The following is a 15,490-nucleotide window of genomic DNA, read 5'->3' as shown; positions in this document are numbered from 1 at the left end:
AATGTCCTACAAAATAATCTCGCTCAAGATTTCTATTACTTCAAGTCAAGGAATGTCCAACAATGTAAAATCACACAAAATTTGTATTATGTCATGAGGGCATCCAACGATTACATCTCATGTAATATCTGTATTATGTATTGGGGTGTTCAAGTAAAACATATTTGAACACAAATTGAAATAGAGCACTAGAAAAATTCATGTTTTTTTAAATTACTTTATTGTACGTGAAAAATGGTTTGAAAACGTCCAAAAAGGTAGGCGCATGTCGTCATTATAAAATCCAGTTTTATACGGCCAATAATGCGAATTTAAAGAGCGTACAGTGGGTTGAAGAGTGTTTAAAGTGGTTTTGTTGTATTTAATGACAGTATTTTTTTCTAATGAATAGCGTGGTTGAAAAGGTTTTGTTGCATTGAATGAGAGTATATTTTTTGTCTAATTCAATAATAATCAACGATGTTGGTTCTAACTTTATAAACTTTTTAAAAGCTTAAGATTGGTTAAAACGCTTACGTATTTGTAGGATTGGTTTAAAAACTTCTGTCTTTGTATGATTGGTTAAAAACTTTCGTATTTGTATGCTTGGTTTAAAAAATGTACGCATTTGTAGGATTGGTTAAAAAACTTACATATTTGTATGCTTGGTTAACAAACGTACGTATTTGTATGTTTGGTTTAAAAAACTTACGTACTTGTATGCTGGGTTTAAAAAACTTACGTATTTGTATGCTTGGTTTAAAAAAAAACTTACGTATTTGTATGATTGGTATAAAAAACTTACGTATTTGTATGATTGGTCCAAAAACGGAAGAATCCTGCACCGTGCTGCAGTTCCACCTCCGGAGCCTAAATTGGAACTGGCATTCGGCTATCCCCAGCTTGGCGCCGCGTCCTATACTGGGCATGTGGTCGTGGTACTGCTGACAGAACTTGATCTGCCGGGCCGAGAGGCCCTTTAACTGGGTGCAGATGCCTGGCTGGGCCCCCAGCATCAGAATATGAGGGTTGTTCCACTTCTCTAGTCCTGACACGCCAAGCTGCCTGTTGGGGAGATGACACCGTCAAATAAATTTGGTACATATATTGAGTGTGTACACATACACGTTACATGTACGTGTACACAAATACACATTACATGCACATTTTCAAAAACGTACACATACGTATAAATTTACTTACATTCATACGAATCGTCATATTTTTCCGTTTGTGCCCAAGACGCATGGGGCAGATGAAGTAGAGTTCATCTGTTTCCTTGACCCCGGCATTTATACGGATACCGGTATAATATTAAATGCATATACAGGCATAAGGCCAACATATACAGCCATACGCAGGCACACGATTTATAAACATACAAACATATGTATCATACATATCTGTATATATATATATATATATATATATATATATATATATATATATATATATATATATATATATATATATATATATATATATATATATATGTATATATATATATATATATATATATATATATGTATATATATATATATATATATATATATATATATATATATATATATATATATATATATATATATATATATATATATATATATATATATATATATATATATATATACAGATGTATAGGCCTATACAGATGTATATACAAATATAACTGTATATGTGTATGTATATGCTTATACACATTAAGATTTTATATTATATATATATATATATATATGCATTTACTGATTGCATAGTCGCTCCTGATTTCTACTAGTGCTATCAGACAATGTTTACATGTAGAAGCTAGGCGGTAACATAAGAACAATATGCTTACAAATTAATTCCCCGCCTCCCCGCCATTCTTGCAAGAGGTGGGGGAAAATGTTAAATAAACAAGGAGCACTTAACTTCTCCTCGGACTGGAATTTGGCAAGTTGTCTGCCCATAATTACCATTTTTTTTCTCTCCCCCCCCCCCCCCCCCCCGTGCTTGACAGCGCATCACTTTCCTCTTGTACGAAGGTGCCTGTCTGTCAGTTTGTGTGTGTATGTGTGTGTGTGTCAGTGTGTCAACATGCTGCGTGTCTGTCAGTCTGTGTGTGTGTCAGTGTGTCAATATGCTGCCTGTCTGTCAGTGAGCGACAAGCCAGGTCTGCATCTGTTCACGTCAATAAAACCGTCAAGTGCCAAAACGAAAAAAAAAAAAGTTCCGTGCTATTATTCGCAAAAAAATACTTTCCGTGCCATGTAAGTGCGATGATACATTATTTTAATTTCAACGTTCGGGTAATATAATTTTATACGTTTATTCATTAAACAAAATCGTAAGTGATTTTTGTCTATTTTTATTTATTTATTCATTCAAACTATGCTGTTTAAGATTAAAATGTTTTCGATAAATAAAGAGAGATTTTTTGTTTAATCTGAATCGTAAAATAAACTTAAAATATTATTTTATTCAGACAACGGGCAGTTTATGACACATGGATGAGAGGGCATATTGCGAGAGGCGGTATGAGGGGGGGGGGGGGGGGGGGGAAGGGGTGGAGGTATGATAGAGGTATAAACTTTTAATATTGTCTGTTTATACAGAGAATTTGTTGTACTTTGACTATTGTCTATATTTTATTACTTTCGTTTTTCATAAATCAAAAACTTTTAGTGATGTAAAGGTTATTGTTACTCATTAATTATTATATTAAAATACGCACATTGTTTGGTTAATGAATTAGTTAAACATCATGAAAGTACTATATTTAAATGAAAGATAATAGTTATGTCTGCTAGCATAAACAAAACAAAAAACATTAGCGTTCTATTTGTCATTTGGCAAAAATAATATGGTGTTTCTTTCAAAAAAATTTTCTTCGAGGAGGGGAAGGGGATTTGAAACTTTCGGGGGGGGGGGGGGGGGGGTAGGGGGGGGGTGGGGGGTGAAGGGACTAAATTTTCAACTAGCATGATAACTCGACTAGCTAAAACAAAACAGTAGCCTCCCATTTAACATTTTTAACAAGTCACCATGCAAAATAACAACAGCCTCCATATTGACACGTCACCGTTTTATACCAGTGACATAACGAATTCATCAAAACAAAATAATACAAGACTCCTTTATCTAAAAAAAAAGTTAACCCTGGAAAATAACCGACTCATTTATCTAACAAAAAAAACAACAACACCTACCACCACATATCAAGTGCGTAGACCGCCTGTGTTTGCATGGATATAAGTAGGACAGCAACCGTCCACCACCACCATTTTGGTATCCGGGGAAGAACATTCTTTCTCCTCCGCCGTCGAGAACCTTCCATGCTAGCATAATCTCAACCGATCACAGCATCTGCCGCAGATACAAGATACAATGTCAATAGATACAAGAGACAATGTCAATAGATACAAGATACAATGTTAACAGATACAAGAGACAATGATAACAGATACAAGTGACAATGATAACAGATGCAAGAGACAATGTAAACAGATACAAGTGACTATGTTACAGATACAAGATACAGTGTTAACAGAGGATACAATGTTAACAGATGCAAGAGACAGTGTTAACAGATAAAAGATACAATGTTAACAGAGACAAGATACAATGTTAACAGATGCAAGAGACAAAGTTAACAGATAAAAGATACAATGTCATTAGATACAAGATGCAATGTTAACAGATACTAGAGACAATGTTAACAGATACAAGATACAGTGTTAACAGATACAAGATACAGTGTTAACAGATACAAGATACAGTGTTAACAGATACTAGAGACAATGTTAACAGATACAAGATACAGTGTTAACAGATACAAGATACAATGTTAACAGATACTAGAGACAATGTTGACAGATACAAGATACAGTGTTAACAGATACAAGATACAATGTTAACAGAAACAAGATACAATGTTAACAGATACAAGATGCAATGTCAATAGATACAAGATACAATGTTAACAGATGCAAGAGACAATGTAAACAGATACAAGTGACTATGTTACAGATACAAGATACAGTGTTAACAGAGGATACAGTGTCAATAGATACAAGATACAATGTTAACAGAGGATAAATGTTAACAGATAAAAGATACAATGTTAACAGATAAAAGATACAGTGTTAACAGATACTAGAGACAATGTTAACAGATACAAGATACAGTGTTAACAGATACTAGAGACAATGTTAACAGATACAAGATACAGTGTTAACAGATACAAGATACAGTGTTAACACATACAATATACAGTGTTAACACATACAAGATACAATGTTAACAGATGCAAGAGACAATGTTAACAGATACAAGAGACAATGTTAACATATACAAGGTACAGTGCTAACAGAAGATACAATGTTAACAGATACAAGACACACTGTTAACAGATACAATATACATTGTTAACAGATACAAGAGACAAAGTTAACAGATAGAAGATACAGTGTTAACAGAGACATGATACAATGTTAACAGATACAAGATACAATGTTAACAGATACAAGATATAATGTTAACAAGATATGTTATAACTAATGCATGCATTTGAATAACCTTTATTATAGGACTATTACAATACGTCACCATTAATGTATGTATAATGTATAAACCATTATTAATTTTATTTATTGTAGAACATTTTTAAATAATGTTACCATTAATGTAAAGTAAAGACTACTATAAACTATATTATATGGCAGTGTAACATAATGCTACAACCAATGTAAATATTATATTATAGTAATTTATCTAAGCGCGAAATTATGCATTATCCATTTAAGACAAAAATAACATAGGCCTATGTGACTATATCCCACGACATAACATGATCAAATAGCTACACAACTATATATAAAAGTTAAAACTGTATAAAAAGACACAACATAAAAGCTATAAAGTATATCTAGTTACAAAAACATTTACTAATAAATTTAGGTTGATAATTATCTGCTTTAAGAATGGTCTATAGAGTGTTAAAAGCCTAATTAAAATGACAATGTATTTGGCGCGGCCAAAATTGAACAAAAACCTAGCAGCTTTTTGCTTACAGATATCGTAATACCTCGCAGTTAATACAAACCTTTGATACCTTTTTCATAACTTCTTCATTCACAATTTTTAATGGTATCTCTATTAAAAAAACTTTGTCTTCTTATTAAAATCACCACAACGCAATATACAACGAAGACACAGGATGTATAAATTCAGCACATGATCAAACTGAGTCAAGTTACTTTGTTTTGTATAGACCACCTGCTTCAAAACGATATTTTTACAAGTGCTAAATGTATATGATGAATCCACATATCCACATAAAGAACACTGTACCTGCATTCACAAAAGTCACGGCCATGAAACCACTCCATTCATAAACTACACCCAATGCATTCTAGTTCCCCCTCCCCCTTGCCCTCGACGCGAGTCAGCCCAGGTCGGCTATAGAATTCACATCCCATGAATTATGTATGACAATACAGGCAGGATATACGCGTCAGAGTGTACCTGACTGATTGACACAAGGTACAGTGTCGCCCCGTCCCCCGCGCCAGCAGGTGGGATTAGGATGATGTATACAGGGATATTGACAGCATACAATTTGGCCCAACCGTCACTCACGGTAACAGAGCTGCCGACTACCATTAAGATGAATGATCAAATCTGACGTGGTAGACCACACAAATATATACTTTATTGTTTTATAACAAAAATATCTGACTACACACGCAATTTCGCATATTGTTTCCTAATGTTAAAAACATTTCTCGTATAAAAAAAAATAGGTTTACCTTATGTAAAAAAAAAAATAAATAAAAAAATAAAAAAAAAACAACCAAAGATCACACTAACAAATGCTATGCTTGCCCTTAACAAAACCCTAAACAAGTGTGCTTAATCAGGTAAAGAAATGAGAAATAAAATCAGAGGGAAAAAAATTAATCATACAATCTTTTTGTTCTTTTATTTCTGAGGGAAAGGGATCGGTAACCAGAATATTATTTGATCTACCTTTCTATGGTAGACAGAGGTGTCACTAGGTGCGAGTTATTGATTACCCAGGGCAGTACAAAGTTCGGAAATTGCTTGACTAGTCACAGACGACTATAAAACAGGAGCAGTGTTGCATGTGAATGGGAAAAAAAAAATACGTCAACGAGAGAGAAGTAATTAGTTTGATTGACAGGAAATTCTAAAATAGAAGAAAGCAAGTCTCTCGCAGCAGTTTATTATTTGACTGATTTTTTATATGGGTTTGGGTTCAGTTAAAGACTTCCTGACTAATTTTTTGTGTGGAAAGACTCTAAGAATGTGTCGGATATTACCTGTAAAGCTAAGACATTCAAAGACGGAGGGTGGTTGGTATTAAAGCGACGTTAAAAGTAGAACAAAGAATGTTATAAATGCAACCCACAACTTAACTACCTCGGTTGCCTTGTACTTGTGGGGGCCAAGACACGGGCTGTCACATAATAACTGGCATATGTCTATATGGGTGGCATTCGTGTTTAACGGTTGTTTAAAAAAATTGCCTTAATAAATATAGTTGTTTTATGATATGACGAAACAATGGTTTTTGTGTTTGATAATAAATCTACAGAGATTATAACTAGTATGAACTTTGGATCAAAAATAGTTTGATTTAGTAGAAAATGTGTTATAAAATATCAATAATTTTTATAAAAGGAAATATTTTTTTATGAAAGACAATGGTGTTTGTTATACTTTGAATAGGCGCTGTGGTCGAGGATTTAGAAACAAGAGGTAGCGCTTGTACCTGAGGGGGGGGGGGGGGCGAACAGCTGCTGCACCCTCAGCGAGGTGGGTGGCGGGGTGGGCAGACAGCGAGGTGAGTCGGGGGATAGCCATCAGCTGCTGTCGCAGATGGTATGATACAGCACGCCCCGCACACAGCCCCACACACACCGCACCACACACACACCGCCCTAACAGGCCCTCAATGAACGTATTGGCGGCACCCAAATAAACTCGGGAGCTGATAGCCCCTGCCACTCCGGTCGACACTATTTTTGCTTGCACTTGTTTACCGACAGAATTCCGTACAACAAACATACGTTTTGTTATGCGTTTATTTTTACCATATGACGTTATTCTATAACAGAGAATAAAAAAGCAGGTATATTCCCATCCGATATATCATTACAAGCAGTGGCGTAGGAGGGTGTTAGGGGACACCACACACACACACACACACACACACACACACACACACACACACACATATATATATATATATATATATATATATATATATATATATATATATATATATATATATATATATATATATATATACACATATATATGTATGTGTGTGTCTGATGTATGTACATGTATATATCTATATCTATATATCTACATTTATGTAAATATCTCCATATATATGTATATATATATGTATGTATATATATATATATATATATATATATATATATATATATATATATATATATATATAATATGTACATACATACATACACTCACACAGTATCAAATATAAAATCAGTGAAGTTAGCATGATGTGTTAGGTGGTCTGGAAATATCCCAACGACCAGATGTCTATCTGACGGACTGCACGTGTCGCTGTCCTGATCTCACAATCAGATACGTGCAACGATGTTGAACCACTCTCAAACGGAGTGACCACGAACCATTCGATGTGACCCGTTAAGGTCAACTGTGACGTAGGCAGGGTGGGTTAGGAGGTGGGGTGTCGTGGTGTTTTATGAGAATCTGCCAAACAAACCTCCAAACGAAATATTTTCTCTTGGTGCTACAGATATTGGTGATGGTGCTTATGTCACCCTGTCAACTACTTACAAATTCTTAGTGTCATAGAAACAACTATTTTACGCTATTTAAACTTTACGGAACATGAAATATATATATATATATATATATATATATATATATATATATATATATATATATATATATATATATATATATATATATATATATATATATATATATAGTGTTTACTTCTCTGTATGTACAATTGATATATATATATATATATATATATATATATATATATATATATATATATATATATATAATTATATAATTATATATGAGAGTGTGTATATGTTAATGACAAGATAGTATTAAGCTATCCACACACAAAAAATTTCTTCTTTTATTCCACTCCAACATTTCTTATACAAAGCCTAACGCTGCTAAAACGGGCCAAAGCAAGAAAAGCGAATCACCATAATCTAGGGGAGGGGGTGGGTGGGGGAGGGGGGTACCAGATCTTTCCGTGAACGGTAATTTATAGCCGTATACATCTTCCGTTACAATCAATTGACGGGCGAACATTCAGGACGGTAATCTAAGGTACGAAAATCCAATCAGGCATCGGGATAGGGAAAAAAAAATTAAATAGAAACCCCCCACCCCCTCTCCCCGCCCACACTTTGTTTTTATTCCGTGACTATGCAGAATGCGCCGACGGAGAAATAATCTGCCGGTCTTTTGACGGGTTTTCTTCCGGCATGGTTTTTGTTCCATTTGCCGGCGTGTTTCGCCGCGTATCAATGTCTGAATCTGACCGGAGTATTGTTGGCGCATGTCAAGTGGCCAATCAAACCCTTTTGGAGCCGGCACCGTAGCCCAGTGGCAGAAGGCGGCAGGGTCAAGCCAAATTGGTCGAACCCCGGTGGAAGTCGGGAGATCAGAGGGTGATATAGCCGGTACATGACAGGACATACAAACACAGGGGGGGTAAGAGGTTGGACGTGCAGGGGAGGGGGGAATGGGGGACGGGGGGGGGGGGGGGAATCAGCGTTTATCGTGGGTGGGTCTTCTATACTCTTTATGATGATTGCGCTTCCCCGTGCATTGTTGATGTGTGTTTAGTTCAATGGTTGTAAAATTATCAATAGACCAGAATTGTTACGATACATCGAGGGAAAGACAGAATTTCGGTACAGTGAGAGCGCTTTTATTTATGCATGCTCGATATATAGAGGTTATTATAGGACCTAAAGATATATATATATATATATATATATATATATATATATATATATATATATATATATATATATATATATATATATATATATTATATGTGTGTGTTTGTGTGTATCATAAATGTGTGTGAATAACTATTTATAGACATGTGTGTTTAAATTTTTAAACCTGTCTACCCGGAAACGCTTAATGTCATTTTATTTGATCACGAGAGCTCGTTTTGTGTGTGACGAAGGTACAGTTAAAACCTTTTTTTGATTGGAGGTTTCGCTACTCAAAGTATCATCCACTCAAAAGAGATATCATTTTTTTTTCAAAAAAAAAAAACAAAAAAAACCACCCACTCAAAAGGAATATCATCCATTAAAAAAAAATCCCCACTCATAATGTATATCATCCATTAAGGAAAACAAAAAAAACCCACTCAAAAGCAATATCACCCATTAAGAAAAAAACCACCCACTCAAAAGGAATATCACCCATTAAGAAAAAAACCACCCATTCCAACGGAATATCATAAATTAAGAGAGAAACCACCCACTCAAACAGAAGATCATCCATTAAGAAAAAACCACCCACTCAAAAAGGATACCTGAATGTTGAACTGAGATCATTAGTAAAGTGTCTCTTCACATACAAGAAGTTGCCACCCCTTACACCAACTTTAACACTTACACGAAACTACGACCCTAACCTTGCTGAGGTATTAATTACCTCGGGGAAATTCGTCCAATGTGAATTGACATTTTAATATAGCAACTTTTTTTCTGTGTGCATTCAAAATTTAACTTATAATTAAAAAACAGGAACGTGGGGTGTGAGGTCGAATATAAATAAAAGGTTTAGAAATTTCGCGAGCTTAAAATAGAGACGGAGCTTCTATTTCACGTGACACTCAGTCTCATCTTCGCCGTTGACGTAATCTGATTAGAGCTATTTTTGGATCAGCCACCTGAATTTAATACAGGAAAACGATTGCAAATACATAACAGGTAAATGTATCAAGCATCCAAAGAGCAGAAAGCGGACTGTTCTTTGACGGCTGATAGGAAGAAAGAAGGTGTTGTACTGGGAGGGATCATGGGGGATTTGCTTGTTTATTCTTCGGGATTTTTTTTTCTGGCTTTCGGTTTTAGACAAGTCATTGACGGGTGTTTGCACAGTGGCTGGGTGATTGATTTCATCCAGCGTTTAGAATTTTTTTTGCTGTTGTTTCGTTATGGGGGTCGGCGTGGTCGAGTCGGTAAAGATCATGGTTGCTAGATCGAAAAGTCACGAGTTCGACAGCAATTATTTCTAAGAAAGATAACTCCAAAATCAAACAACTGCTGCCTTGGTTAGACAAAGGCTATGGAAGCAAATTAAATAGAAAAGCAGGCTGAAATCGGCGTCAACGGCCTATGTGGCGCATAACAAGTTGATACGTAATACCCAATTGCGTTGGAGGGAAATCAACAATACAATGTAAAATACAGTACAATGTAAAAAGAAGAAGAAAAAGCTTCCTTATATTATCGGGCTGAGATGAAACCGACGACTACAGAAGGGAAGACAAGAAAGGAGATAAATTTATAATCCAGCTTTTCAGCTATGCGATTTTTACGGTTACATTTTACATCAGGCTATCTAGTAACTTTTCTAATCCATTTTTTCAGAAACGTGATTTTTTAGATAAACTGTTTTTTTTACACCAGGAGTAGCTGCCCTGTTTTTATATTCAATTGTCTCCCCGTAATGACTACAATTAGTTAAACACTTCTCATAAAACGTTGCCTACGAATATAATTTGTTTAACAAGTTATATAACTTTTTGGTCAAAAAAATTTATTTAAAGAACATATTATACCCTCTTATAATAACTTATAGCTCTCTGTTATAAGCCAAATGCAACAAAATATTTACATTATGTATAGATACGAGGTCAAATACTAAAAGCAAGGTGTGGTACTGAAATGTGGTTAAACTGTTCTTTAAATTGTTGATATAGGCCTACTTACAAAAATTACGTAAAAGGCTTTTCTGTGTAACTATCATTGCAGTAATAGTAACAATTAATGGTTTGTAATAGATACGTAGGGTCTAAATGAGTTTCAGTTAGTCGACTAACCACTACCCCAACCCATACCCACACACATCCCCACCCCCACACATCCCCACCCCCACACATCCCCACACATCCCCACCCCCCACACATCCCCACCCCCCATACATCCCGACCCCCACACATCCCACCCCCACACATCCCCACACACACTCCCAACCCCCACACACCATAGTCAGACACGTTTCTTCAAAGACGGCTGCCCTGTTCTACATCTTCATTTTTCCCCGAGCCCTAATTCTGGTGTAGGTGACTGAATGACATGTTTGATGGATGCCAACCTGAATGGGACTCCCCCCCCCCCACCGCGCCTCAACCCCGCGCTATGTCAGGAATGTCTAGGTCCAGTAGGTCACAACTCACAGCGGATCTGACAGTGCTGCTAAAATAATATTATGAAAGCGAGGAATGCAGTTCAAAGGTCAAGGGTGCACAGGAGCAGTCGTATAGAAAACTTCTTGGTGGGAGGTGTTACGTCATCTCATGAGTAGAATGCAACGGCGTGTGTAGATGTGGAACTAATATGCGACTAAAATTTAAAGTTAGAATATGAAACAAAGTTTGGAGGCTTGAATATAAAGTTGAAATTTAAGGCTAAATTACGAGGCTAAAATATGAGACTAAAATTTGAGGCTGAAATTTGAGACTAAAATATGAGGCTTAATAAATATGAAGTTAAATTTGAGGCTAAAATATGAGATATGGAGTTTGAATATGATGCATGATTTTGTTAGCCTGAAAAGGCATGATATAATTGTGCAAATTTAATTATTTGTTTAGATTTCAACTGTCTTAATGGTTCCTATAATACGGTATTATAATTATGCATAACTTTAAACATAGATGCTTTGATATAATTATAAAAGGGGAGAAAAGGATTGTATACACAAGCACATACTTACATCCACTTATCCATCCCTCTCTCTAATTTTATATATATATATATATATATATATATATATATATATATATATATATATATATATATATATATATATATATATATATATATATATATATATATATATATATGTAAATATATTTACATAATTATATATATATCTATATATCTATATCTATATATATATATATATATATATATATATATATATATATATATATATATATATATATATATATATATATATATATATATATATATATGTATATATATGTATATATTTATATATATATATATATATATATATATATATATATATATATATATATATATATATATATATATATATATATATATACATGAACAGTAAATATCGGAGACAGCTATTGTTGTTCCTGATAGCCCGCCCTCCACCGCGACAAGCAAAAGTTCCATAGAACACCAACGACAAACTGTATCTAATACCGCTATACACAACAGCCGACTTGTTGAAAGGACCCTGTTTACACTAACTGTCTTCCAAGTCCTCTAATCAGACACGGACATTTTTTTTTTACAAAGCATCGAGACTCTACCACAAACAGGGTGGTATAGACACAAGGGGGGGGGACGGGTTATTAGAGGCGGTGTTGCTACGGCGGTTGACAAGGCTATGGCCTGTGTGTTTCACGAGTTTGGTTCCGTTTCGTGGCGAAGGTAGACACGTATACAGGTAGTGTTTGAGCAGTTGATTAGATGGGTTACTCCATGTTTAGAGGTTTTGGTTGGGACAAAACAAAACAAAACAAAACACGGGCTGAGGTCTTGGAAGTCCGCGTGACTCCTGCCGTGTTTAAAAAGTATTTTAGCTGAAAGTATTTTAGGACAGTGGCTCTTAACCTTTTCTGGGGTACAGAACCCCACCAGGTTCAGAAGCGTATTCACTGAACCCTCCTTATAATACTATCGTCCGCATTGAAAGAATCATATCTTGAATCATATGAGTCTGGTGTGTGTCTTGACCTCCATAAGACTGACCCACCGAACCCCTGGGGTTCGACCGAACCCAGGTTAGGAACCACTGTTTTAAGAGATGGGGTAACGGGTAAATAGTAGCACGCCCTGATGTGTTATAGGATATGGGTAGAAAAATACAAGGATACAATCATACATATACAGTTCGTCGACGTCATTTACAGAAAAAATAAATCAAATCTAAGCATTTTTTTTTAAAAAGTCGATTACGTAATAAACCGTTAAAACTAATGCTGAAAGGTAGGATTTCCTGCTGGGGACAGATTTGGTGGGGGGGGGGGGGGAGGGGTGAGGGCAGTGCTTCTTTTCTCCTGGGGTAGGGTGGGGGACACTTAAAATTTTTCGATGGGGCGGACTAAATTTGGTAAAAGTATATATTTTCTATAGTAATTCTATTTCGTTCAGGGAGGGGTGGGCCGGTAGACGTTTTAGTACTGGTTACCACGAAAAAAAATATTTAATAAACAATAGGCATAGTTAATTAAAACTAATAAGTAGTGCATGTCGCAAATAAAAATTGTACCCGCTAATCGTTTATTTGGTTCCAAAGCGTTTTAACACACAGAGGGGAAGAAATGTATTTAAATCGGACTCAGCTGAATCAGACCCTCTACCTACCCGAGGGCCGCTGGGGATTCAATTACAATGTTTATACAAGGGGAGGGTGTTACGCGAGTGTTTAGTGTCCCCGGCTTTTTGTTAAGACGTTGAGAAGGGAAGATGTTGATGGGGGGGGGGAGTTATGGTCGAGGCAGTGTAGACAAGCAAACAGTACTCGTGCAGACAGGCCAGGGGTGGAAGAATTACCCCCTCTCCCCTACTCCCCCCCTCCCCCAAGTAAGTAGGGAACATTTATTGCCTGCGAGTAAACTTGTTACGCGTTGAGAAAGGCTATCCGACAATGGGAGACCTTTTAGCCAAGTTTTCAATTAACAGGAAGAATTTGTCTTCTAGGGGAGTTTAATTAACTCGACTTGTTGAGGGGGCGGTGACGGAATTAACCGGCAGAGTTTTGAAGGGGACGGAGAGTGGTTTTGATGTGAGAAGGTGGAGTTTTAGAACCACATATTGCTGTTGGGGAAATGCGAGTCTGTAATTTTAAGTTCATTCTATTTATCCGTCTTTTTTTTTTCTTTTTTTTTCTTTTTTTAAATTTGGGAATAAAGATGAAACGAAACAACATTCAAGAAATTAATTGCACATGGAAGCAAAAGAACAAAAAAAATCGTTTAATGACTTTGCTTTAGTTTATGTAGAACCGTTGTCTAAACATATGTATATAAGATATGTGGAGCAGGATTTTATATATATATATATATATATATATATATATATATATATATATATATATATATATATATATATATATATATATATATATAAATATATGTATATATCTTTATATATATATATATATATATATATATATATATATATATATATATATATATATATATATATATATATATATATATATATATATATATATATCTTTATATGCATTATAAAGTTATTATTAAATTTTTAAAGTATTTTGCTCATCTAACTATTAAATATTCTATATTATAAACCGTTAATATTTTAAAAAAAGAACATGGTTCAAAACTTTTTGCTGATTATTAAAGTAGGCTGCTGACAGTAGAATTATCTGCCCTGTATGTGTAGGATGCAACTTTATCAGGCACAAACCTAGCTCTAAACTGTAGATGTAAGCACATCTTATCCAAGATAAAACTCTCCATAATCTAATTCAGGCTACAGCTTCTCCATTATGGAATTCTCTATACTCTTAATTCAGGCTACAGCTTCTCCAAGATAAAACTCTCTATACTCTAATTCAGGCTACAGATTCTCCATGATGAAATTCTCTAAAATAAAGAACAGAGGAAACGTTCGACTAGATAGCTCTAGTACCATGCTTGTAGGCTATTTACCCACCAAGATAGAATTAATTTATTTTTAGTAGTATTCCATCAAGATAGAACTTATGCTATAAATCACACAGCCACTAGACCACACCACAGCTCCACCAAGATTGAGCTGGCAATGCTCTAAACTACACAACAACTCCACCAAGATGGAACTTCCAACTAGACCACAGCTCCACCAAGATGGAACTTCCAACTAGACCACAGCGCAGCTCCACCAAGATGGAACTTCCAACTAGACCACAGCTCCACCAAGATGGAACTTCCAACTAGACCACAGCTCCACCAAGATGGAACTTCCAACTAGACCACAACTCCACCAAGATTGAGCTGGCAATGCTCTAAACTACACCACAACTCCACCAAGATGGAACTTCCAACTAGACCACAACTCCACCAAGATTGAGCTGGCAATGCTCTAAACTACACCACAACTCCACCAAGATGGAACTTCCAACTAGACCACAACTCCACCAAGATTGAGCTGGCAATGCTCTAAACTACACCACAACTCCACCAAGATGGAACTTCCAACTAGACCACAGCTCCACCAAGATGGAACTTCCAACTAGA

General features: G+C 35.5%; 1 protein-coding gene across 1 annotated transcript in view; it reads right to left on the bottom strand.

Annotated features, from left to right (window-relative positions):
• Window positions 1-784: 784 nt before the first annotated feature.
• Window positions 785-15,490, bottom strand: part of LOC131930510 (protein Wnt-5a) — a gene marked incomplete at its 3' end in the record, with an annotated part of 33,755 nt that continues 19,049 nt past the window's right edge. The window contains exons 2-3 of the mRNA XM_059287036.1: window positions 3,165-3,321; window positions 785-1,044 (exon numbers count right to left, since the gene is read on the bottom strand). Of these exons, the coding sequence (XP_059143019.1) occupies window positions 785-1,044; window positions 3,165-3,292 (388 nt within the window). The remainder of the gene's footprint in view (window positions 1,045-3,164; window positions 3,322-15,490) is intronic.

The sequence above is a fragment of the Physella acuta genome, unplaced genomic scaffold, assembly GCF_028476545.2.
Source record: "Physella acuta isolate Inbredline_101_S28 unplaced genomic scaffold, ASM2847654v3 ptg001790l, whole genome shotgun sequence".
NCBI classification, from domain to species: Eukaryota; Metazoa; Mollusca; class Gastropoda; family Physidae; genus Physella; species Physella acuta.
The sequence above is the reverse complement of the archived record's forward strand: the minus strand, read 5'-3'. Positions and strand labels throughout refer to the sequence as shown.